This window comes from Chenopodium album, chromosome 15 (genome assembly GCF_948465745.1).
Source record: "Chenopodium album chromosome 15, dcCheAlbu1.1, whole genome shotgun sequence".
Classification (NCBI taxonomy): Eukaryota; Viridiplantae; Streptophyta; class Magnoliopsida; order Caryophyllales; family Amaranthaceae; genus Chenopodium; species Chenopodium album.
In genome coordinates, this window is record NC_137848.1 from 51,157,622 (window position 1) to 51,181,414 (window position 23,793).

Consider the following 23,793-nt stretch of genomic DNA (forward strand, 5'->3'; position numbering starts at 1 on the left):
TACTCACTAATCATGGTGAAAATGAAAAACAAAACAAATTCAATCCCAATCATATTCATTTCAAGTTTAATCAAGAAGGAATTCAATCACTCAACAAATTCTAAAGCAAAGAATGAAATTCAAATCAAACATTCAAGAATTAAAGGAAATTGCAATAAAGTTAAATTCAGAGGAAAGAAATCTCACAAACTTTCATTGATGAGATGAAGAAATCCACGATCAAGTTGAAATCAAAGATCAAATTCAAGTACAATAAAGTAATCTTAAACTTCTCTCTCTACTCAATCTGGAAAATAAGTGTCAAGTACAAATTAAGTCGTCCTCTCTAAAAAGGAAAAGTTTAAGGGTATAAATAGAAGAAACGAGCGAAAGGGGCAAGGCCACGAGCACTGAGCAGGGGTGCGCCCATAAGTGCCACATAGTTTGAAGGGGTTAATTCAAGTACTCCGTATTTGGGTTGGATTTTGAGTGTTTGGTAGAGTTAACTCTATTTCAATGTTGAGTAATGTTAATTTATGTCTATTATTTCTGTCAAAAATCTCTACCCTTTCAAAACTCAGAAGTTAAGTTACTGTTTGAAATCTATAGTGTAGATCTGAATTTACCCTTCTTTCTTTTTTTTCTCTTTTCGTTTTTGCCTTTGTAATTTTTTTTTACCTTTTTTTGTTTTCTTTATGCCCTTGGTTTTTTTTTTCTTTTTCTTATTTCCCTTGTTGACTGACTTCAGTCTTCAACCCTCATTCTTGCTTTTTCCCCTTTTCATGCTCCACCATTCATTTCTTCCATTTGTTCTCTCTCCTTTGAACCGATCTTTGTCACTCTCACTCCATCTCTGTTTTTTCTCTTTCTCGGTCCATTTTCTCTCTCTTCACTCTCCACTCATCTCTCCTCCCTCCGTTTTTTCCAGTTTCTGTAAGACCCTAAATCCGAAAATAGAAACTTTCAGAATATTAGGGTAGTATCTTCTCCATTGAAGCATATTCCAAGTTTTACATTGAAGCTGAGGTATGATCTTTAGCTTTTTTTTTTTTTGTTTTTTTTTTGTAATCATGGAATATCAATTTGACAATCTAGGGTTTGGTTTAATTCGTATTAGAGAGAGAAAGAGAGGTAATTAGCTTAGCAAGCCTACAAAAATGGCGATTGCTACTGATTCATCTTCATTGTCAAAGGCTTTTCTATGCACAGGAGTTCCGTCGACCACCGTCTTCGCAAATATGGTTTGGTTCCTCTTTCTCTCTCCTCTTTTTTGATTGATTTTGACTTAATTTTTGTGATTGATTTTGTGTTTTTTTTATCTGATTTGATTTTAGGTTTGTGATTTGATGATTGTTATGATCCAAGGGAAGATCATGATATCAAAGAAGCCCTAAATCAGCTTCCTCGTGAGATTATTGACGCTCGTAATCAACATCTTTTGCGTGCTGTGGACCTTTCTATGAAGCAAGAGTACCTTCCTGAAGATCTTCAGGTTCTCTTTCTATCTCACTTATTTAATAATGTGGTTTGTATTTTGTGATTTTTGGCTTCAAATGCATTTTGATTTACAGTTATTGCTTTAATTATTGCGGAAACAAGTATGTTTTGGATTAGTAATTACTTTTGTTGTTGGTTTTATCGATTAGTGAATTGCATTGTCAGCTAATTATGTAAATAGTGAAGTTGATTTTGCAAATGAAACAATTTTGTTGTTATAGAATGAGAAATTTGAATCAATATTTGCTTGAAATGGCTTGTATATTTACTGATGGATTTATATAGCCATAATTACATTTCAATTTAACTATTGTTATAATCTACTTGCTGGTGGTAGTGTGGTACAACATTAGTTTTGTTTCTCTCCATTTTATGCCTCATTTTGCTGCTAGATATTGTTACTCTTACCACCATTTTCACTCTTTTTTCTTTGATTTTTTTATGGCTTGTGAAAAAGATTGGACTTTTATCTCTGGGTTACTTGATTGATTGTTTTTTTTCATATGGGTATTTGATTATTTGGTAGAAATTAAATTGGTTTTGTTGGGTTTCATTTTTTTGGGATTTTTTGGTTTAGGTTTATGTGTGATAGTGACGTTCAACTGATCTTTCGGGGTTTTGTGGAATTGTGGGTTGAATTTAAAAGCTGATAAATTCATTGATGTTTTTGGGGTTACAATTTGTGTTATAAGGGTTTTGTAATCCAAAATGGGTGATACAATGCCAGTAGTTGATTTGCTTAAATATATAGATAAAAGTAGCTTATCATCTAAGATAATTAATTTTGTGGTGGTTTTTCATTAATATACCATATTTTAAGCATCTAAGATAAAAGCAGCTTAAGCATATAAGATAATAGCAGCTTATCTAAGATAATAACAACAAAATACGTCCACCCATATGTTTACATTTGGGTGGTTGTATTTTGTTGGTTATGAGCCTATTATGTTATACTTGCTATTTTGTGACTAATGACTGTTAAAGTGAAGTATGTTAATAATGTAAAAACTTATATCTTGTAAAAGAGCTTGATGCAATGGAGCTGGAAGAGTGATTATTGGCTTGATGTTGTGTTGTAGCCAAGTAAAAGAGTGATATAAATTGATTATTAATTAAGATTTTGATGTGCTAAATATTATAGGTAGTTTGTTGTAATGTGGATAACATTTAATTATCATTTTATTGTTAAGTTAAACATGCCAGCAAGCTCTTAATTAATTGTTATTCTGCCAAGTTATGAAGAGTTTTTGTATAGTTTAGTGTATGTATGTTAATATGATTAAGGTGGGTTTTATCACCCATTTTGGATTACAAATAAATTTAAGAAACAAATCAACTACTGGCATAAGGATATACTTATAAGCTCTTAATTAGTTGATTTGCTGTCAATGCTAATTTCTTTAATCTTATCCTTAATAAAAATATCATTATTGTTATTACAAATAAATATCCAAACTATTTAATTTAACAAATCATAATACTAAGCAAATTATAATTGACAGCTACCACTTTCCTTATTCTACGACTAAAGATACCAACAGTCTAACATATTTCCCTATTTATACCCCTCTTTTCTACATCCACTTCTCTATTATTCACTCTCTTCTATTTTTTTCTCTTCTCTAAATTCCTCTGTTTTCCAATCCACTGTTTTTTTTTCATTCAAGAAGAAAAAAGATGCTGGCGGGTGGGTTCGTAACGCAGGGGAGCAAAGAATACCCTGCAAAACTCACCCCTTACGTCCTTGCAACATGCATTGTTGCTGCCATGGGTGGTCTCATCTTCGGTTATGACATCGGAATTGCTGGTAATAAAAACAAATCAAACTTACATATTTTCCGTTCAATTCATATTGGTATCACTATATAGCTTGACTACTCTACTGGCATTTTGCTTCTTTTAGTACCTCTAGGCTCAATGCATCTCAGATGAGATTGTAATTTGTCTAGACTTCAATAACCTCAGCTTCAATAGGTGAATAGTTTGAGATATTGCATAATTTGATGAAGTGTAGGAGTAATTTAAAGTTTTTTTCTTCACAGTTTATTCATGATTGGATGTAACTTAATGAGGAAAACCAATCGTGGCTATCTTTTGCTGTTGCATTTCTTCTTTGCATCAATGGTAATTGTTTAGAGGTTTATTCATGAAACTTTCCTCTTCTAATGAAACTTTCCTAGAATTTCTCGTCTTTTTGGTTTATTTTGACAGGATTATGCAAGGAATCCATATTAGAGGAAGGGTATGTTAGTCATAACCTATTAGTAGTAGCTTGGGGAATAAGTTAGAGTTTGTTATGAGAGTTTTTCTATAAATAGGCCTCATTAGGAGGAATAATCATCATGTTGAATATTCTTGAGGTTATTTTATTGTGAGAGAGTGAGCCTCTCGAAAGCTCATATTAGGAGAGAATCCACCTCTCGAAAGTGGAATTATCCTTCTATTAGTGTAATTCACATATTATCAATATAATCATCATTGTTCTTCCTTAATTTCTGCCATAATTAGAGTTGTAATCTTGTCGAAAACCATGCTAATTCCTAGCAAATGGTATCAGAGCACTACGGTCCTCGATGACCTTGCCGGAAGTCAGGTGAAGGTGCCGATGAACAGTGAGTTCTTTGACATGTTCTCACAGCCTGAATTTGAGGCAAAAATAGATGAAATTACAGATCGATTGTGCTAGAACATAGAGAAGATTTTTGAGGATGCAATTTCTCGGATCAGATTAGGGATAGGTGTAATTCAAGAAGACTTTGAGGAAGAACATCACGTCAATGAGTCAACCACCTTCGAGTTGTCATGTGGTGAGGAAGAAATTGCATCACAAGAGGTAAAGATGGTGGAGGAGAAAGTATTTCTAGAGATTTCCAGATCTGAACAGTACTCTTGTTCCGTCATTAGCAGCTTCTCCGGTGACGCGATGGTGGAGAAATTTGGTGGAGTTGCTGGTGGAAGACGTGGTGATTTTGCAGGTGGATTTACCGGCAGAGACCGAGGTGATCGCACCGGCGAAACTGGTGGTGTGCATGTCGCGGGTGGTGTTGGCGGTAATTTTGAGAGTAGTGGGTCGAGAACTAAGACAGGTGGTTTTGTTGGTGGTTTGTATGGTGGAATGTTTGAGAGAGGTGGCACCGAATACTGTGGCTTGGGTGGTGGTCTAGGAGGTTGTGTCGGAAACTGTAGTGGTGGTGGGATATTTGGCTTTCGGTCGAAGAAGAGCTCAAATCAGGGGCCGAGATTGACAGTGAGTGGTTGTAGCGGCGACGGCAGATCTGGTGGCGGTGGTAACATCGAGTTTACCGGTGGAGATGATTTTACCACCGGAACATCTGTTGGCCAGGAAAGCAGTGGTCAAAGAGGTGTCGCCAGCGATGATGGATGTAATAGTCTCGCAGGGAAGCCGCCTGAAAGAATGTTCGAGCGTGGTGGTGCCAGAGGAACCAGGTCTGGTGGTGGTCCGGGTGAGCGTACTAGTGGTGGTATTTTTTGGGTGGTGAGGAACCATGTAACTTGCTGCAGAATATTCCAATAACAATGGAGTTTGAGAGAAGTTTGGGGTCTCTTGTTGGCTTGGAATGGAAGTCAGGAATGAAATATGCTAGTAAGGGTAATTTTGTCAATTACCAAAATTATGATATAATGGCTGAGGAAAGACTTTGTGGGTACTAAACCGTGAAATGGGTTTCTGGAAAGGAGAAAAGGGAGGAAATGGGCCCAATTTTCTTAAACGGGACAAGGCCCATTAGTGAAATTTCTAGCTCACAGCCCAATCTCTTATGTCCAGCTTAACAATCCCACTCCTCACATTTAGTTTTTCAACCCACACAACTCTTAAAAGATAGTCCTTCCCCATGTCCCTCCAACCCACGTAAGACGTATGATGGAAGACTAATATCCAGCTTTAAAAACACAAGGCTTATATCCACAAATCAATTCTCTGACCCCCATTACTTAGTCCCTGTGCATATATTTCAGAATGTACTACCTGATGACTGCTACAAGGCTTTAGAACAGGATAAATTCTCCACCGAGGTCAGCACCTTACTGAAGAAGGAGCTTAGTTACGATTGTCACAAGAAGTTGGACTCGGCTCATCATTGCCACTGCCGGGAATGGAGTGCCAACTACTATCCACCTTGAGGACAAGGTGAAAGTTTGGGCGGCGGGTAATGCAAGGAATCCATATTAAAGGAAGGGTATGTTAGTCATAACCTATTAGTAGTAGCTTGGGGAATAAGTTAGAGTTTGTTATGAGAGTTTTTCTATAAATAGGCCTCATTAGGAGGAATAATCATCATGTTGAATATTGTTGAGGTTATTTTATTGGGAGAGAGTGAGCCTCTCGAAAGCTCATATTAGGAGAGAATCCACCTCTCGAAAGTGGAATTATCCTTCTATTAGTGTAATTCACATATTATCAATATAATCATCATTGTTCTTCCCTAATTTCTGCCATAATTAGAGTTGTAATCTTGTCAGAAATCATGCTAATTCCTAGCAAATTAACAATGGGCTGTTGTAATTTTTTTTTTTTCAGAAATAGATGATGGGAAATCACAGACTAAGGAGGAAGAGAAGTTAATTCTTTTTTAGTAGTTGTGTGAGTAGTCGTTAAAAATAACTAAATTTCAAATAGCCTTTTTAAAACTAATTTGTTTATTAATATGAAGTTTATCCTTTTTAATTGGAAGTGATTTTTTTTCCCTGATATTTTGGTATGACATATTCAAGTTAAAATTTTGTGATTTGCTTTGATTTTATTAGATTTGTTTATTTTGATTATGCCTTAATGATTTTAATTTGCTTGTAGTTCTGAATTTAAGGGGAGCTTAGTTTTGTTATCTTTATTTAGATAATTGGAATAATAGGTATTAAAGTTTCTTTGAATTAAAAGGGTTTCTAAATTTGTTGGTTGAAGTTTAAATTTTGGTGTCTTAAGACAGGATCTTCTCTTAGTTGATTTTGGGCATAAATTGCAGAAATTTACCAATTTGATAACAATAGTCAATTTAAAGCGGAGAACTTTATGTTGTTTGTTTCGCTTTGTAAAAATTTATTATGTGCTTTTCAAATAGGGATAGCTGATACCCTCTTATCTTATATCAGGTTAAGTGTACGTGAAAATATATTCTCATTTTCTGCTAAGGAGGCCGAGGAAGAGCATTAATGTTAGACACTGGGTCCTGTACACCTAAATCCTATGGCCTAGAAAGATCATGTGCTTCAAAAGGAACACAAGAAAAGGCAATCAGAGGAGGTCATTATGTCCTGTTGAACCATAACAACACAAGAAGTCAAGAACAACCTATTTGTAAAGGTTATTACGTGTCTTTGCACCTCTCATATTTTGTTGTGATAGAATTTAGAATGCTTAATATTTTAGTCTTATGAATTATCTCCACCTATGGTGGTAGTATAGTCTCATATGCAATAGGTTAGCAGTATGGTCCATGTTAGACTGACTGCATTCTTTATTAAAAACTAAATTTTCACATCCTGGTATAAAAAACCATTATTTGAGCTTAATAACCCTCCAAATGGTTTGTGGAAGCTGCTATTGAATGGTTTTCATGTGAATTGCATGCTTAAATCTAGGAATAATATCTATTTTTGAGTCTTAAATCTTAGATGAACTGATTTGGATTCTATATGCAGCACCAAGAGATCTGTGGGGCTATTTATTATGATTAAAGGTAAGATTAAAAGGCCATATTTAGTCTTAAATCTTAGATGAAATTTCTGTTATTTATGATTAAAGGTAAGATTAAAAGGCCATATTTAGATGTGGGGCTCTTTTTTAATTTTCACAAAGTTTGATAGGTGGTTTATGAGACTGATGGATATTGTCTACTCTTCTATGAATGTCTAACGCCTTGGGCTATGTAGATGTTGGCATTGTGATAGATGGATCTGGTAGGCCTACTATTGGTGATTTACATAAACACAAGCAAAGGAACAACTTTGATGCCTGGTGCCCGGTGGAGAGGAACTTGGGGTTATTTAGGGCCGACTTTACCCATGTTTACAATATTATTGTTTTGAGGAATGGACAAAAAAAGGTTGTGTACATTTTCGAATCTCAATTTTATCTTATAAATTAGTGGACATGTGAGTAAAGATAAATTTTTATTGAGATGTTAATGTGTGCAACTATAGTAATATATATCTTTTGAGAGAGAGGCAGAGGTGAGGGAAGTTGGGGGGATTGAGAAAGAGGGGCTTAAGGAGAAGGAGAAGGAGAAGGAAAAGGAGATAAAAGGAGGAGGGAAAGAAACAAAGTTTTAATTTGTTATAGTTCTCACTACTTTTTATAAACAACATATATACAATGTATTTGCTAATAACACTAATTAATTACAAGAAATAGCATTATTATTGGGATATCGCGTGCACATATTGTACAGTTGTATTTGCTAAAGGTGACTTCCTTAATTTACCCCAGGTCACATATTGCACAGATTTAAAATGGAAATATAGTTCTTTTCCCTTGAATTTGCTGAATTTTGTAGCATATTTTTGTCAGGTTGTTCCATTAACAGCAGCAATGATTGTTACACTCCTCAAAAGCTGGCATTTATTGATGTTGCTAATGGGAGTTCACATGTTCTCAAAGCTCAAGGTTTGAATCTTAAGTGTAGAAACCTATTGTACAGTTAATTACCTTCTGCTTTTCTGTTTACAACCTATGATGGGACTGTATATGAATATATTTGATGTGAACAAATATATTTATATACAGTCCTATCACAGCTACTTGCTAGAATTTTCTATCTTCTATCTTCTTCAGAATCAGTATTTTAGTCTACTCTCGTAATTGAAAGGTTCGTTTTTTATTTTCCTTTTTCTTTCTAGCTTTAGGGTTTTTATTTCTGGGCTTTGATTTGAAATAGTACAAAAGTAATGTGAATTAACAATAATGATTGCTACTGTAAATGGAAATTAAGTTGTGTAATTTCTACATTTCTGCTCTAATACTTGCGTTGTTATCTTTTCTTATTCAAGTTTGCTACTTGTATGATTTTAGGGAACATAATGTGGTTGTTATGCTCTGGTAATTCCAGTCTTGAGGGTGCTGTCAACTAGATAGTTGAACATGAGAATGATGCTGACATTGATTAGTTGCCCATGGTACTCATGCTCTTATCAATACCAATTTTATTTCCTATTTAATGTTCTTTGTTCCTACTTTATCTTGTCTTTTCTCTCCTGCTATGTGTTTTTCTGGCTTTAAAATGTGAAAACTCCATGCACCATTTAGGCAATGTTTTGTATTGTTAATTTTTATCATAATTTTCTTTGTTTGTGTCCTTGATAATTACTTATCTCAAAATTACACTAGAAATGGTTGGGTGGAGCAGAAACCTCCTGTTCCCCTCACCCCTTAACAAACATGGGAATTTGAGAGTTGGGTATTAAACTTTTCAATCCCACCTACCACACTCCCTATCAAACATATACCCCGTGATAGGTGTTGGTTGCATGGCTAAGTATTTTCACTTTGTCCATCAGTCCATCTCTTAATGGTATTACTGATTGTCTTTTTGGGACCTGGGCTTTGTTCATCCTCAAAATTCACTGCTTATTTTGCAGAGAGGTAGTGTGAAACTAGATTAGATGAGCAAGAGATAGACAAAAACATGAGGATGTAGTGTGTTACATGAGCATGAGAGAGAGAGAGAAACATGATGAGTTTGTGTGAAACTAGATTAGATGTGTGAATGTGTGTGTGTGTATGTAAGTGAGTGTGTGTGTGTGTGTGTGTGAGTGAGAGAGAGAGGGGGGGGGGGGAGGTAGTGTGAAACTAGATTAGATGAGCATGAGAGAGAAGGGGGAGGGGAGGTAGTGTGAAACTAGATTAGATGAGCAAGAAAGAGAGAGAGGGTGGGTGGAAGGAAATGGAGTGAAAATTTTGAACAAAAGGTTGGGGTTAGAATTAGAAGTAAAAGAAGGAAATGAGAATGAGTAGAATTTAAATGATACCTGTTGCACCTTGATGACCATTTTGTTATATCACCATCCATAAGCTGAGTCTTCTTCTTGCTCTCTGGTTTTTTTGCCGTACATAAAAGGATAGATTTGATATGTGGTTACAATAGGTGTTTTACCGTGGAAGATAGATATCATGTATATTCTTGTTGGCTTTCTTTTTATGCTCAATTCATTAATTGGATATTTGATGTATTGTAATAAAGATCCAGGATACGTCAAAATATCTGATAATTCTGGTGATCCTAGGAAATCACATGTGGTACAAAATAGCTGTTGTACAATCATATATAACTGTATTCTGTTTAGGGGTATTATGTATATTAGACATTCATTGGTCAAGGCTATTAAGGAGTGTACTGTGGGAAGTTAATTGTGTTGTATGCTTGCTTTGCTTATACTTGGAATTCATATGAATATTTTATCATGTGTCCTTATAACTGTATTTTGTTTAGTGGTATTATGTATATTAGAAATTCATTGGTCAATGTTGTTAAGGAGTGTATTATGGGAAGTTAATTGTGTTGTTTGCTTGCTAGCTTATACTTGGAATTCATATGAATGTTTTATAATGTGTCCTTATAACTCTTGCTAATATGTCAATCCTTTTTTGCTTCTTAAGCATGTCATGTAGTTGAGGGGTGTGCAGAATAATAAATAAGCTATGTATCAATTTTAAAAGTTGCTCTAATTAGATTATACCCTTAATTGTGGCTCTAATTAGATGATTCAATATACACTATATTTAATGAACATGTGAGTATTATATAATTTCTGTATTTGGTAATTATATTTATTTTAATTTCTGTATTTGGTAATTATATTTATTTTAATTTCTGTATTTTGTAATTATATTTATTTTATGAATATGTAGATTATTGCAGGTTTGCAGGTTTTGAAAATGTCTCATTTTATGTAAAATTTTGCTTACCCATTCTATGTATGTTTTTTTTTTTTTTTTTTTTTTTTTTTTTTTTTTTTTTTTTGTGTTTCAAGAATGATTGGCTATTTTGTTACCCACGGACTTGTGTAAATCACCTACTAATACTATAATATGAGTACTCTTCTATCTTGTGATTTTGACAGACGACTCAAATTTCCATCTTATTGGATAACTATTTTGTATGAGGATTTTTGGCAATGTCTATTTGGTTTATCAATGTTAAAAAACAGTTAAAATGTGTATCCTATTGCTTTCAATCATTTATACTACTATTTATTTGCTACTTAGAAAAGATACTTAACCTGTTTAATTGTCATTAACGAATGTATTAAACCAGCCCATAATATCAGTTATCTTGATGATGTATGGTGACTGCATTTTGTCATGTATAATTGTATATGCATTGTAGTAACTGCTCTGTAGATGGCTGAATACAGTCGATGCCACTCTTGAATAGGGATGACAATGAGGCGGGTCGGATGCGAAGGATGATACCTCCACACCTGTACCCGTCTAAAAATCTTATGCCCAACCCCGCCCCACCACCCGTGGCGGGTACAAATACCCACATCCATACCCGCCCCGCCGGGTACAATATAGAATCCATACCCGCCCCACCACCCACTTGGATATTCATATCCACCCTTTACCCGCCCCAAAACCGCCCCAAACCTGCTGCAATAATACTGTATTATTTCACAATTCAATAATGACAATTATATCACATTAACACTACAAAATTGGAGTACAACAGTTACAACTTGCAGAAGTTGATGGTTTTGAGATATTGAGTAGCAATTCCACCGTTTGACGTCATGGCTCCTTGAAACAATGGAATACATATTAAGAGTATAATAAATAATCCTTAACTTAGACAAATTATATGTATATAACAAAATAAAAACAAACAAATCATAGGTATAGTCTTCAGATGGGGTTTACCTCAATTTTTGAATCACTAATCAAAATAAACTCGACAATGTAAAGAGAGATAGAAAGATAGATACCTTGGGAAGAAGATGAACTTAACGAAAATGGTGATTGAGACTGATATTTGAGGCAAGTAGTCACGAGGAAGAAGATGAATGAATGAATGATTGTGAATTAGAGAGCGAATGCAGAGAGCGGCTGATTGAGATGAATGAGTGAATGAGGAAATTAGGTTAGAATTCTTACTGTTTGGGGCCTTTGGGTAATTGGGCGGTTGGGCCTTTAACAAATTATAGACCCTTCTTGGGGTGGGTATGGGGCGGGGAGGGGCGGGTGTACTCTAAAATCCATACCCGTTCCATCACCCGTGGCAGGTACAATTTTTATACCCATCTCCGCCCCATCACCCGCCAAACCTCCCTCCATCCCCTCCCCACTAGGGCGGGTATGGGGCGGATGTCCTATTTTACCCGACCCACTGCCATCCCTACTCTTGAAGTCTTGATAGATGAATTTTGTTCTTGCCTTTTACTATTCCATGCAGATTTCATATCTATTTGTTTGAGTTTTAATGCTTGATACTCTTAAAAATCTTGAAAAAATTAAATAGAAAATGGTCCATGATTATTCCGCAGAAAAACCGAAGACTTTTTTTTTATTGTTATTTTTTATGGTGGTTTATTTCAAAATTCCCTTTATAGTTTATGTGAATACTGTTTTATCAAACTTTAATACTTGTAGTTTCATTTAGCTAAATATATTCATATTTTACTTTGAAAGTTCCTTTTGTATATTCTCCATGCTTTTGCTAATTACAAAACACATTATTTTCACAATAGCAATAATTTCTAACAATGACTAGCAATTACTGTTATACATTTAACATCAATTCTCAAAACTAAACCCAAAACCCAACCTAAGCAAATAAATCGAATTAGTACAACACATCTTTTAAAAATTAAAATTAACTACACTTCATTTGTGTTTATTGGGCTATCGCGTGCACCGCGCGCAATGACTCAACTAGTTAAAATAAAAAATAAAAAAAATTATGTCCGTAATAATCGAGATTCTTAATTGATTTTTTTTCCTTTCCATATTGGATCTAGTTGATCGGGTTAGTTTTTAACACCTCAAACAAGGCCCCCAGCTTTAATAATCTCTCTATTCCAAATGTATGGGTTTAGTGACTAAAATAAATACTCCGTAAAAAAAATTGTCTATGTCAAACACTACAAATTTTTACCTACACCCCACGATAGGGAACACCACATGCACCCCCCTCCCACCCTCCGCGCGTGTTCTACCCTTGTCCCTTTTCATTTACGAATTTCTGCAAATTTTTATATAATGTTCATTTATGTATTGGTAAATGTTCATTTGTGTATCATAAGATGTTCATTTTTATAACAAGGAGTTTTTTGTTCAAAGTAATATATATTTTGAATTGAATTTTAAGAATTTTCCATATATAAAAATGAGAGCAAATTTATTTATAAGGATTACTGCGTTCAAATCATTTTTATTATAAGAAGTATTGCATCATCCAATGTTCATTTTTAATTATTCGTGTTTCAACATATGTTCATTTTTGTATCATCAAATGTTCATGTCAAGATTTATGTGTAAGTTCCATAGTAAGATGTATGCAAATACATATGTCTAAGATTTCTATTTATTTAAATAAAACATTGTTAACAAATAATTTCCAATATAAAATAAATTTAATTTAATTACAATAATTACGCATTTCTATATAGCTATACTATTACATTTAATTGTTTCATAAATATGAAATTGAACCAAATGTACATATGTGTCTTACTAAATGAACATTATTTGTTACATTTGATATAATAAAGTGTGTGTGTGTGTGTGTGTATATATATCCTTCTTGTTGCAACTCTAATCATACATGAAAAATATAATCCGAGCACAATATATGTTGCCTTCAACTTCATTACTTAATTATCCTGTACAATGAGAGATCGATCAAGTTGTTTTTAAAAAAAATAATAATAACAATACAATCCAAACAAATGTATATTATATCTAAGGATTCAAAATTGAACTTTACTCATGAATAACAATTAGAATTCAGAAATGAACACACTATAAAGATATAAACATCCTTTAATATATGAGAATGAAAATGTATAAAATCTAAATGAACATGTATTGTATTCTAAATGAACATTTAAATTACTTCCATTAAACAAAATATGACTATTAAATCATTCACAAAAACAAATTTGAACACAATGTTAGGGAATGAACAAGTATTGATATCTAAATGAACATCTTTCAGCATAAAAATGAATATAAACCAAAAGTCAAATGAACATCTTCAATACGAGAATGAACAAATAAAAAAATTTAATTAAGCATTTTTTAATATATAAAAACAAATGAGTATTAAAAATTGAAACAAATATCTTTTTAATATGAGAATGAAAAGTATAAAACTAATGAATATGCTTAGATATAAAAATAAATATTGTATTATGCAAATGAACATCTTTCCATATGAGAGCGAACATGTAATGCAAAGAGAATGAACATGTATCAAATTTAAATGAACATATATTAATATGAAAATGATCCTAAATGAATATGAATTCCATTTTAAATGATAGTTTTTTCCATCTAAAAGAAACATTTACGATAGATACTTACTAGCCAAAATTCGTCAAATAACAGTTTTTAGTGACAAAATAAGTAATATTATATAATAATAAATGCTTCAATTTCATAAATCAAATTGATAATTTGTCTTTAATTTTAGTTATTATAAATTTATAATTTTTTTTAATATTAATTCTTCTACAAATGAACATAAAGTGCATCTAAAATAAACATTTACGATAGAATAAATGTACTAGTCAAAATTCACTGAATAACAATTTTAATTAAATTATGATATAATTATGGAAAATTCTTATAACATAATTCAATTATTATAATAAGAATAATCACTTCCATTAAAAACTATGAGAAATCTCAAACTCTAATTGAAATTCTTATTAGATATGTGAAGAATTCTAATAATTATTTATTAATAAGTAAATGACCATATACTAGTATATAAATGAACATTCATAAATTAAAAAAAAAACCATTACGAACTAAATTTACATTTATATAATTCTACGAAATAAATAAAATTATTCATCATATATACAATTGAAATCTATTTTTAATTTTTTGTCAAGTAATTGTATAAGCTAATAACACACACCATTATTACAAAGTAAAATTATAAGAAATCATGAACTACTACTATTGAAATTTCATATTATTGAAGAATAAGTCAAATAAAAAAGGGTTTGATTTTTTTTTTCGAAAAAAAAAACAAAATCATCAACTTACAATTTGATTGATTGTCGTTCTTTTGTAGAAATTTTCTTTGATTTCTTGATTTTTTCTTTTACAATAAATAGAGACCTAAGAGCATTTTGATTTATTTTTCAAGAAATATATAGAAGATTTTGGTAGTTTAGGAGAGAGAAAGTGGTAAAATTATGAGGGAGAAATTTTAAATGTTAGTAAAATTATGAAGGAGAAATTTTAAATGTTAGTAAAATTATGAAGAAAACTGATTTATAAGAGGTGATAGAAAATGTAGGAAATTAAAGGGGGAGGGGTTGTAGGTATTATGGTAATTTAGTTTGGGGGGGGGGGGGGAGGAGGGGGGTGTAGGCAATGATGCCTAAAGGGGGGTGTAGGTAACAACAACTAGTCAAACACCTTTGATTGGACCCGTTAAGAAACGACATTATTTTTATCGACCCTTTTATTTTAATTGATTTCGGAAAATGGATCGGACATCTGGAAGGGAAATTTACATATTTGAAATGAACATAATGTATAATTGTATTCAAGCATCCCACACTTGAGCCCCACTGTGATCATACACTTAAGCATGGTGGCGTCCAAAGGGAAGGAAGCTAGAGCAAAAGAGTCGCCAACAAGTTTTAGGAACTTGTAAACCGTTCACAGGGTAAAGGTTACACCCCTTAACGATCCAGGAGATCGTTAACTCCAATAGGTCTGGAACCATGACTGGAAGTTCGGGGATGAAGGTACAAATCCAACCTAAAAGAGATTGAACCTGCCCTAAATAGGCCTCTACTTTATTTTTCTCGTATTCATGTGCGCTTTCTGACTAACATACAATCATTAGGTTAACCCTAAACCTGTTTAATCTATGTTGGTTGAATATTAATGCACAAACAAAACTATTATTCGCGATCACTTGAATTATAATCATATTAACCCTAAACAAGATTATTAATTATCTTATTAAGCGTGATTACAAGTACAAATTCCCTTTAAACATGCATAAAAGGCGTGATCAAGCAATAACAATAAATATATATAAGATCAAGCAACATAATAACAATCATCATAATTATAATCATAATCATAATAACAATCATAATTAAAATAATCATGTTAAGGCATAATATTATTAGTAAGATCCTAGGCATGATACTAACATGATTAATAACAAACCCTAGCATGTCACTAAGCATTAAAGATCAAACCTTTAACCCTAACATGACATTATCATGCTATTAGAAAGAATAGGAAGCATCATAATAATATCAGAAATATTAGTTAACCCTAAACATGATACTAGAAAGCAATAATACATCCTAACATGATACTAGGAAGCAAAATAATAATCTAAGCATATTTTTATATCATAATATCAATTAAAGCAATTACTTACTTTAATTGATAACAAAATACACGCGTTAGTAACTTCAAGGAAAATAATAAAATTAAAGAATTAAATTAAATAATTGAAATAGGGATTTGGGACCAAACCCTCAGAAATTATAACCTTTCACGTCTAGGGCGAAGGCAACTTCGAACTTGGCTAGGTGTGTCTAGAGCTAATGTATGAGGAATTGTGTTTGAGGGAAGGCTAGAAAGAGAGAGAGAATAATCTTTAGCTTAGAGAGAGAAAAGAATTAGAGAATTCTGGTTATTGAAAAAACGAAGGTCCAGGGACCCTATTTATAAGAAAATAGTCCGGAATTGATAGAAACGAATCAGAGTTCGAAAAGGAATAAAACACGCTTCTATCGCCAACGACAGGGCTTGTTGCCAGGCGACGAAACTGTCGTTTGGCGATGCAGAAGGTTTTCCACGCGTTTTCAACGCGGAATCTATTTTTTGATAAAATCAAGTCATAAAATCCGTTCGAAGAGTAAAATCGTAATTTCATTTAAAAACTTCTTTTATTCCAAATAAAACTCATAAAGCATAATTATCAATCCTAATCCCTTTAGGATTCAAAAGAACCTCCTAGAAGATTCTAGAAGACTATAATCAATCCTAATTGCATGAGGAATGATAATTCATAATAGGCTCTCCTCTAGATCATTGGGCCGCATATAAGAACCAATCCGGGCCCAGTTTAGTATTTTGGCCATAACTTCCTCATTATTCATCACTAGGTTTGGTTTTGGGGAGACACATTTGGGTGTCTATAATAATTATAAAATTTTATGATCGATTTATTAAAGTCATTTGTATTATTTCCAATAAGATAATATGGATATTTATCAACTAAAATAACGACATTAATAGTATATTTCAATTTGAAATTGTAGGGCCTGTTCACATTTACTGAACTCAGGGCTTGGACTGAATTGAGCTGAAATGAAGCGAAATAAACTGAACTTATTGGAGCTGAACTGAACTAAACTGAATATTTTATGAGAGAAGGAAATTAAAAACTGAACTGAACTGAAGTAAAAATAAGCTGAAGAGAACAGCCCCTGAGCTGAGCTAAACTGAACCGAACCAAACCGAACTAATTGGAGCTGAACTGAATTGAATAGAGCTCAAATGAATATTTTATGAGAGAAGAGGAAATTAGGAGTTGAACTGAACTGAACTGATTGGAGCTCAACTGAACTAAACTGAAATTAAGTTGAAGTGAACAGGCCCGTAGTCTTGTAGGCATTGCATTTATAAAATTGTAATTAAATAGAGTACGGTTGTTTCGGGGTTTTTTGAGTCCCTTGGGAGAGTTACAACACTAAGACTGGATGCTCTCTTGGATGCCTGTACCTGCAAAACAACGGAGCACCGAATGGTCGGTGGTCCGCCTCCGAAGCTTAAGTTAGTCTAAGTCCGAAGAATAAGGTGCGGAAGGAAAAGGTTATCTGCTCGGATTCCGAGCTCGGGTGTACTGTTCTCTTGAGAGTGACAGTTCTGACAATGATTGGTAATCACTGAATATTCCTCGTAAGGAGTGTAAAAGGTTTTGTTGTACGTGAAGACGTATTGAATCCCCCCATAAATGAGGAGGTCATCTCCTATTTATAGGCTTCTCGAAAAACGTGCACTTCCTAGGGTTTCGTGCCCTAGGGAATATTCACGCAGCTTTTGCAGACCTCGGGATTTGGGCCTGAAAGCCGCCAATCCCAGGTCCTTTTATCCATCTGCCACGTGTCGTTCCCTAGGAGGTCCAAGGTGGCGCCCCTTCCAGTGACACGTGGCGGACTCTGATTGGGCCAACTGGCCTAGGGTATTTTTACCCAAAACATTTGCCCCTCACAGGTGACACGCGCTTGCCACGTGTTGCCTGTGACAGGTGTAAACATCCGATTGGTCGGATTTCAAAAAATTACTGTGGAGGGAAAGTTTAGGGTTTTTAACCCTTCTATAAATAGAAGGTTTTCACCCCTTGAATTTTTACACCGTTGCGAATCTTTGGAGAATCTTGGACTTTTTGACCTTAAGAATCTCAAAATTTCCTAAGTGTTTTCTCTTCTTTCAAGCATCCGACACTCGGCCCGCTGTCCGACCGTTCTTCAGCCAACCAAGCGTCTCTCACCCTTCTTCTAAAGGTAACGCCTGTTTCTTCTTTTACTTTTCATTTTTTCTTTGTTTTCGAAAAAATGGTATCCCAATCGCATGCGGCACAGCATAGGATAGTGATCAGCTGGTCACCGGGGACGGCTGAATCTAGAACTTGCAGTGCCGACTGCTTGGCCAGCGACTGTGCTTTGCGAACTTCTCCGAATCCGACTGGTTTCGTGTCTGTGCAGGACACTATGGCCAGAACCAAAAGAACAGCAAGAAAACCTAACTCCGATGGATCTTTCTTCCCGTCGGATGGTTCAACTCTTTATTCAGACGGCTCAATGAGGGTGCCTCGAAGTGAGGTGTCGGAACACCCTGATAGCCCTTCTTATCTTCCTCCTACCCCCACCTACTACCATTCGTCCACTTCAAGTGGTACTCCTAGTGATAGGATACTGGAGGAGGCGGATGAAACCTATGCACCCGGGCCTTCTGGACAGGCGCCGGAAGAGAGTCTAGGGGAGGACCCTGCTGGCACCAGTCGGTAGTCCCCTAGCTCTGATGAGAGCTCTGATGATGAGTCGGCCTCGTCATCTTCTTCAGATAATGCCTCCGTTTCTTCTGGGGAGGCAAGGGCCAGGATAGATACTGCCAGGGAGTCCTTGGCAGTTGAGAGGGGGGAATCTTGGGCCGAGCCGAGTGCTTCCAGGCGCTTGGAGAAAGCCCCATACCATCATCATGTTCCGCAAAGCAGGCGGAACACCATGGCAACCGGCCTTGCAAGTTTTAGGCGCAAGGTTGTTTTGGGCCATGGCTTTACTCTGTGCGTCCCCAATAAGGACGACACCATTACTTGGCCGAGTATGGCCAGCTACGAAGACCGAGCATTCGACTGCTATGAGGCGGCCTTCCAGGCTGGCTTGCGCTTCCCTCTCCATCCGGCCGTGGAGAGGATTTTGGATGGATACCAACTTGGTATCTGGAAACTTGTACCCAACTCCTGGATCAACATTCTGGGGTATGTTGCCACCTGTGAGATGCTGCAGGTGGAGGTGAGTTTTGAAGCATTCGCCCACATGCATTATCTTAGCAGGGCGCCTGCTAGGGGTGGCGAGGGCTGGTACACCTTGACTACTTGCAAGGGGTACATGATGGCTGTTGGCAAAGAGAACAAGTGGAAAGACTGGAGAACTAAGTTCTACATAGTCAAAACCGCCGACAGCCGCCTGAACCAAAAGTATAACAGGTGGAACAAGGATCCACCTCTCCTAGCAGGCAGGAGTGCGTTGCCAGCTCTTCCTAGACGAGCAAAGGAGGAGATCATGGACGCGGGTTTGTTCACCGTGTCCGTGAGGACGAATGATGAGGGGGACAAGGAAGTCACCCCTCAATGCTATCTCCCTTTGTACAAATGGTTTGAGGAAGGGACGTTCTTGGCCGCTTGTGGGCTAAGTACTGAGATGCCGAGAGGTAGTCGGCCGTCTGTTTTATATGCACTCTTATTTTGCTTGTCTTCACTTGTTAAATGATTCTAACACTTGTTCGTTTTCGCAGACAAAGCAATGGAGAAGCTCTCGGCCTCCAGGAAGCCGGCTGTATCTGCTGCTAGATACAGATCAAATGTCCTTAACAGGGCGGAGGCCACCACTACAAGGGTGGAAGAGCAGCAACCAGTCGGTACCCCAGGGGTGAGGCTTTTGTACTTAGCATTTTTCTGATTAATGCTGAGTTTGTCCGAATGTTTTCTGACTTTGTGTTTTGTCTTTATTGATGCAGGGTACCTCCTCCAAGTCCCCATTAAAACCATACGACCCTAAGCTCCAAAAAACTAGGGCGGGTGATGTGAGCGCATCCGGCAAGGGCGGCCGGAAGCACATTGCTCACAAGCCCAAGAGAGCCCCAGACGCCTCTACCGGTGAGAAGAGGTTTCTGGGGAAAAGGCCCGCCCCTTCTGCCGGTGAGAAGAGGGTTCTGGGGGAAGAGGAGGAAGAAGAGGACGACGGTAAAGACCATTCGTCCCCCCTTTCTTTTTCTCCAAGTTATCCATACTTGAACGTTTTTCTAACTTTTTTTTTTCACAGTTCCTGTACAGAGGCCGACTGTAGTTCAAATGGCCAAGTCCATGCTGAGGGCGATTGATCCGGATGATAAAGCATCCGTCAAAGGAGTCGGCACCCTAGACTTAGATGGCATTCTAGGGAACCTTTGTGAGGTAGACTTAACCTTGAACAACTTTACATTCGTCTCTTTTTGTTCAAGTCTTTATCCGCCTGGTTTTTAACCATCCGGCTTCATTTTGCAGGCCATGCTGCGCGTCCAAGGGCTCGGGAAACCCCTCAAGGACAAGTCCAAAGAGGTAAAGGCCGCTAAGGCTCAGGCCGAGTCCGCCTTGGATAGGGCTCAATTTGATATTGCTCAGAATGAATTTATGACGCTTGATATGATGTATTCACAGTTGGAGGCCAATCTGCGGGTGAAGAAGGACCTGGACTCGGCCCGCCTACAGGTCTCCAACCTTAAGAAGGAGATCAAATCTCTCAAGGCGGAGCTCGAGCCCCTTCAGGATGCCAAGGATGAGGCCGAGAGAGCCAAGCAGAGGGTGAGCCGCCTGGAGCAGCGCCTCACAAATCAGGAGCACCAGCTGAAGGCCAAGTTTGAGTCCCGTGCTGAGCAAGATAGAGCTGAGCTGGTCAAACAAATGATCAGTGACAATGAAGCCATCATGCGAGACACTTGGGCGGCTGTGCAGCCAGGCTCGGACTATCAAATTTGGAAATCCAAGTTTGATGAGCTCAGCAAAGCTCTCGACGATCGCCTCTTTGAGGAGATGGAAGAAGCTACCAAGGCTGATGCCGAGGCCGAGGCTGACGAAGGCTCTGGGTCCGACTCTTCTGGGGAGTCGTCCTCTGGGTAGGAGGAGGATCAGGAGGAGGAGCGAGAGAAAAAAGATGAAGAGCAGCCGAAGGACAACAGGCCGGCTGCCAATGAAGATGCTCTCCCCTGATAACTTAAGCTTTTTATTTTTTCTGTTTCTACGGCCGAATGTCCAAGTACTTGCTTTTCCGGCCTGTGTGCCGAGTATTTCTGTATTTTTACCGACCGAGGGGTCGGGTAATTTGACAAATCTTCTGGCTTTGCCAAATAACAATTTAAACCAGTCGCTTGGGGGCGATTGGTCTTTTTAATTTTTGCATGTTTTTTGGCCAAGTATTATAACTTGTATACCATGCGAATGTTCTTGCCCCTGGACGGATGTCGAGTGGTTTCGGTTTATGGGATTGATTGACTTAGAAATTATTGATACTTAGAAGAGTATTCATGGTTTCCGAGTCAATCAATCACTATGGTGATTGCCCCAAACCACTCGGCAGACGTCCATCTAGAATTGGCAAATATAAGTGTTCATTCGGCCATTGGCTCGAACTAAATTCAAATTTCCAACTTAGCTGAAATGCTAAGGAAAAATCCCCGCCTGTTCTGACTCATAGGCAAAAACAGGCGCATCCGGCCATTGGCCTCCTTGAGATAAAAATGCTAAGTTTGTAACTTAGCCAATTTTCTTTAAATTAATTGTTCGCCTGTCTTGCCCCATAGGTAAGGATCAGGCGTCATCCGGCTGATAACCTCAAATAAGTGCTAAGGAGTAAAAATATTCCGCCTGTTTTGCCCTTGAGCTAAAACAGGCGCATCCGGCTTTATGCCTCAGTTAGCCTTTACTTATGAAACAGTGACCATTTCTGAACTGTGCTAGAACAGATAGAAAATTTTGGCCTTTTAGATTTCACTTTCGATTAGAACAAACGACTGCGAATGCTTCCTTAGCATTCGGTAGGGCCGCTTGTTATATTCGTAGAGCAATGTGCCACCCAAATGGGAGATGCTTCTCCTCGACGAATTGCCCGAATGGACGTCGCCGGTTATCTGACTCATGTTGGAGCAGACGGTCATACTCATGTTGGAGCAGACTGTGACCATTCGGTCTCTTTTAGTTTTCATCTGGCCTTTGGCCTTTTAATGGATTAAGTAAATGTTGGTATAAACAATGAAATTTCGTAGGAACGACTGTTTTAGAACAACCGGCTCCTTCACAGGGTTTGGGGCGTCTGCTGTTGGGACATACGCTTTCCAAGCATATTGGCCGTCTGTATCTGGTACAGATGGTGCTAAAAAACTTTAAAAAAGACAAGTTGGAAAATGGAGGCATATTCTCATTAACAAAACTTGAGGTAACAAAGTTTGAAGTATTTACATTCGTACTTAGAAGTAATACTTTTTCAAGTTGTCTACATTCCAAGTTCTGGGCAGCTGCCTGCCGTCTGGTTCTTCCAGGCGGTAGGTGCCGTCTCTTACTTCCTCATAGATTCGGTAGGGGCCTTCCCAATTTGGGGTTAGCTTTCCCTGCTCATTCGCCCTACCGACTGCTTCCATTTTCCGTAGCACAAGGTCCCCTACTTTGAGAGGACGCTTGTGTACTCTTTTGTTGTAAGCCCGAGTTATTCTCAGGCGGTATATCTCATGGCGCAAGGCAGCATTGCCCCTGCGCTCTGGTAGTGAGTCTAATGCTAGGCGCATGGCCTCCCAGTTCGCCTCTTCATCATACAACATGATTCGAAGAGTCGGCTCATAGTGTTCAATGGGCAGGACATCTTCTGCACCATACACCATAAGGAATGGGGTTTCTCCAGTTGCCCCTTTAGCAGTCGTTCTGATGGACCAGAGGACGTGTGGTAATTCATCCGCCCAAAGGCCACCAGCCCGTTCTATTTTCTTTTTAATCCTGTCTGAGATTAACTTGTTGAAGGCTTCGACCTGGCCGTTTACTTGAGGCCGGCCGACTGATACAAAGAAGCTAGAGACCCCCTGGTCTCTCAGCCAAGTCTTGAGTTGAGGTGTTTCAAATTGAGGACCATTGTCAAAAACCATAGACATGGACACCCCGAAACGAGTGACTATGTTCCTCCAGATGAAGGAAATGACATCTTTTGTTTTAATGTTTTTGACTGCCTCCGCCTCTACCCACTTGGTAAAGTAATCCACAACCACCAATATGTAGCGCCTGCCGCCTGGTGCAGCTGTATATGGCCCCAAAATGTCCATGCCCCATTTGGCAAAGGGTATTGGGCTGTGGATGGCCGTCAGGTCTGTAGCCGGACGATGAATGAGCTTGCCAAATTTTTGACACTTGTCACATTTTTTCACCAATTCCATTGCATCCGACTCAAGGGTTGGCCAGAAGTAAAGCCGCCTGGCCTTGGCAGCGAGGGATCCGCCGCCTATATGGGAGGCGCAGAATCCCGAATGCAACTCTTCGAGGACTTCCTTACCCTTTTCGGGGGTAACACACTTCAACAAGGGTTTCAGAAAACCAGCCCTGAAGAGTTCTCCTTGTCGCAACTCGAAGTTAGCCGCTCGCTTTTTCAAAACAGCCGCCTCCTGTGGTGAGTTTGGGAGCGTGCCGTCTGTAAGATAGGCCTGGATGCTGTCCATCCAGGTTGAGCTTTGGTCAAGAACTCCAATGGGGTCTTCCCCAGATATACTTCTTTTTTCCATAACCTCCCAGAAGACTGACCGAGGCATCTCACAGGAGGCGGATGATGCCAGTTTGGACAAGGCATCCGCTTGATTGTTGG

The 23,793-nt window shown here is 37.4% G+C and overlaps 1 protein-coding gene across 2 annotated transcripts; it reads left to right on the forward strand.

Moving 5' to 3' along the window:
• The first annotated feature begins 5,230 nt into the window (after nucleotides 1-5,230).
• LOC145582522 (uncharacterized) lies at nucleotides 5,231-9,238 on the forward strand. 2 transcript variants are annotated; one of them, XR_014099897.1, is made up of 5 exons: nucleotides 5,231-5,675; nucleotides 6,586-6,796; nucleotides 7,135-7,538; nucleotides 8,003-8,098; nucleotides 8,504-9,238. XR_014099897.1 is itself a non-coding variant. In XM_081639506.1 (5 exons), exons 2-5 carry the CDS (start codon nucleotides 6,646-6,648, stop codon nucleotides 8,510-8,512), a joined length of 429 nt encoding a protein of 142 aa, XP_081495632.1. In that variant the 5' UTR covers nucleotides 5,231-5,675; nucleotides 6,586-6,645; the 3' UTR covers nucleotides 8,513-9,238. The 2 variants fall into 2 exon arrangements, 1 of the variants encoding a protein (XP_081495632.1); XM_081639506.1 differs by having other exon boundaries at nucleotides 7,366-7,538.
• The last annotated feature ends 14,555 nt before the right edge of the window (nucleotides 9,239-23,793 follow it).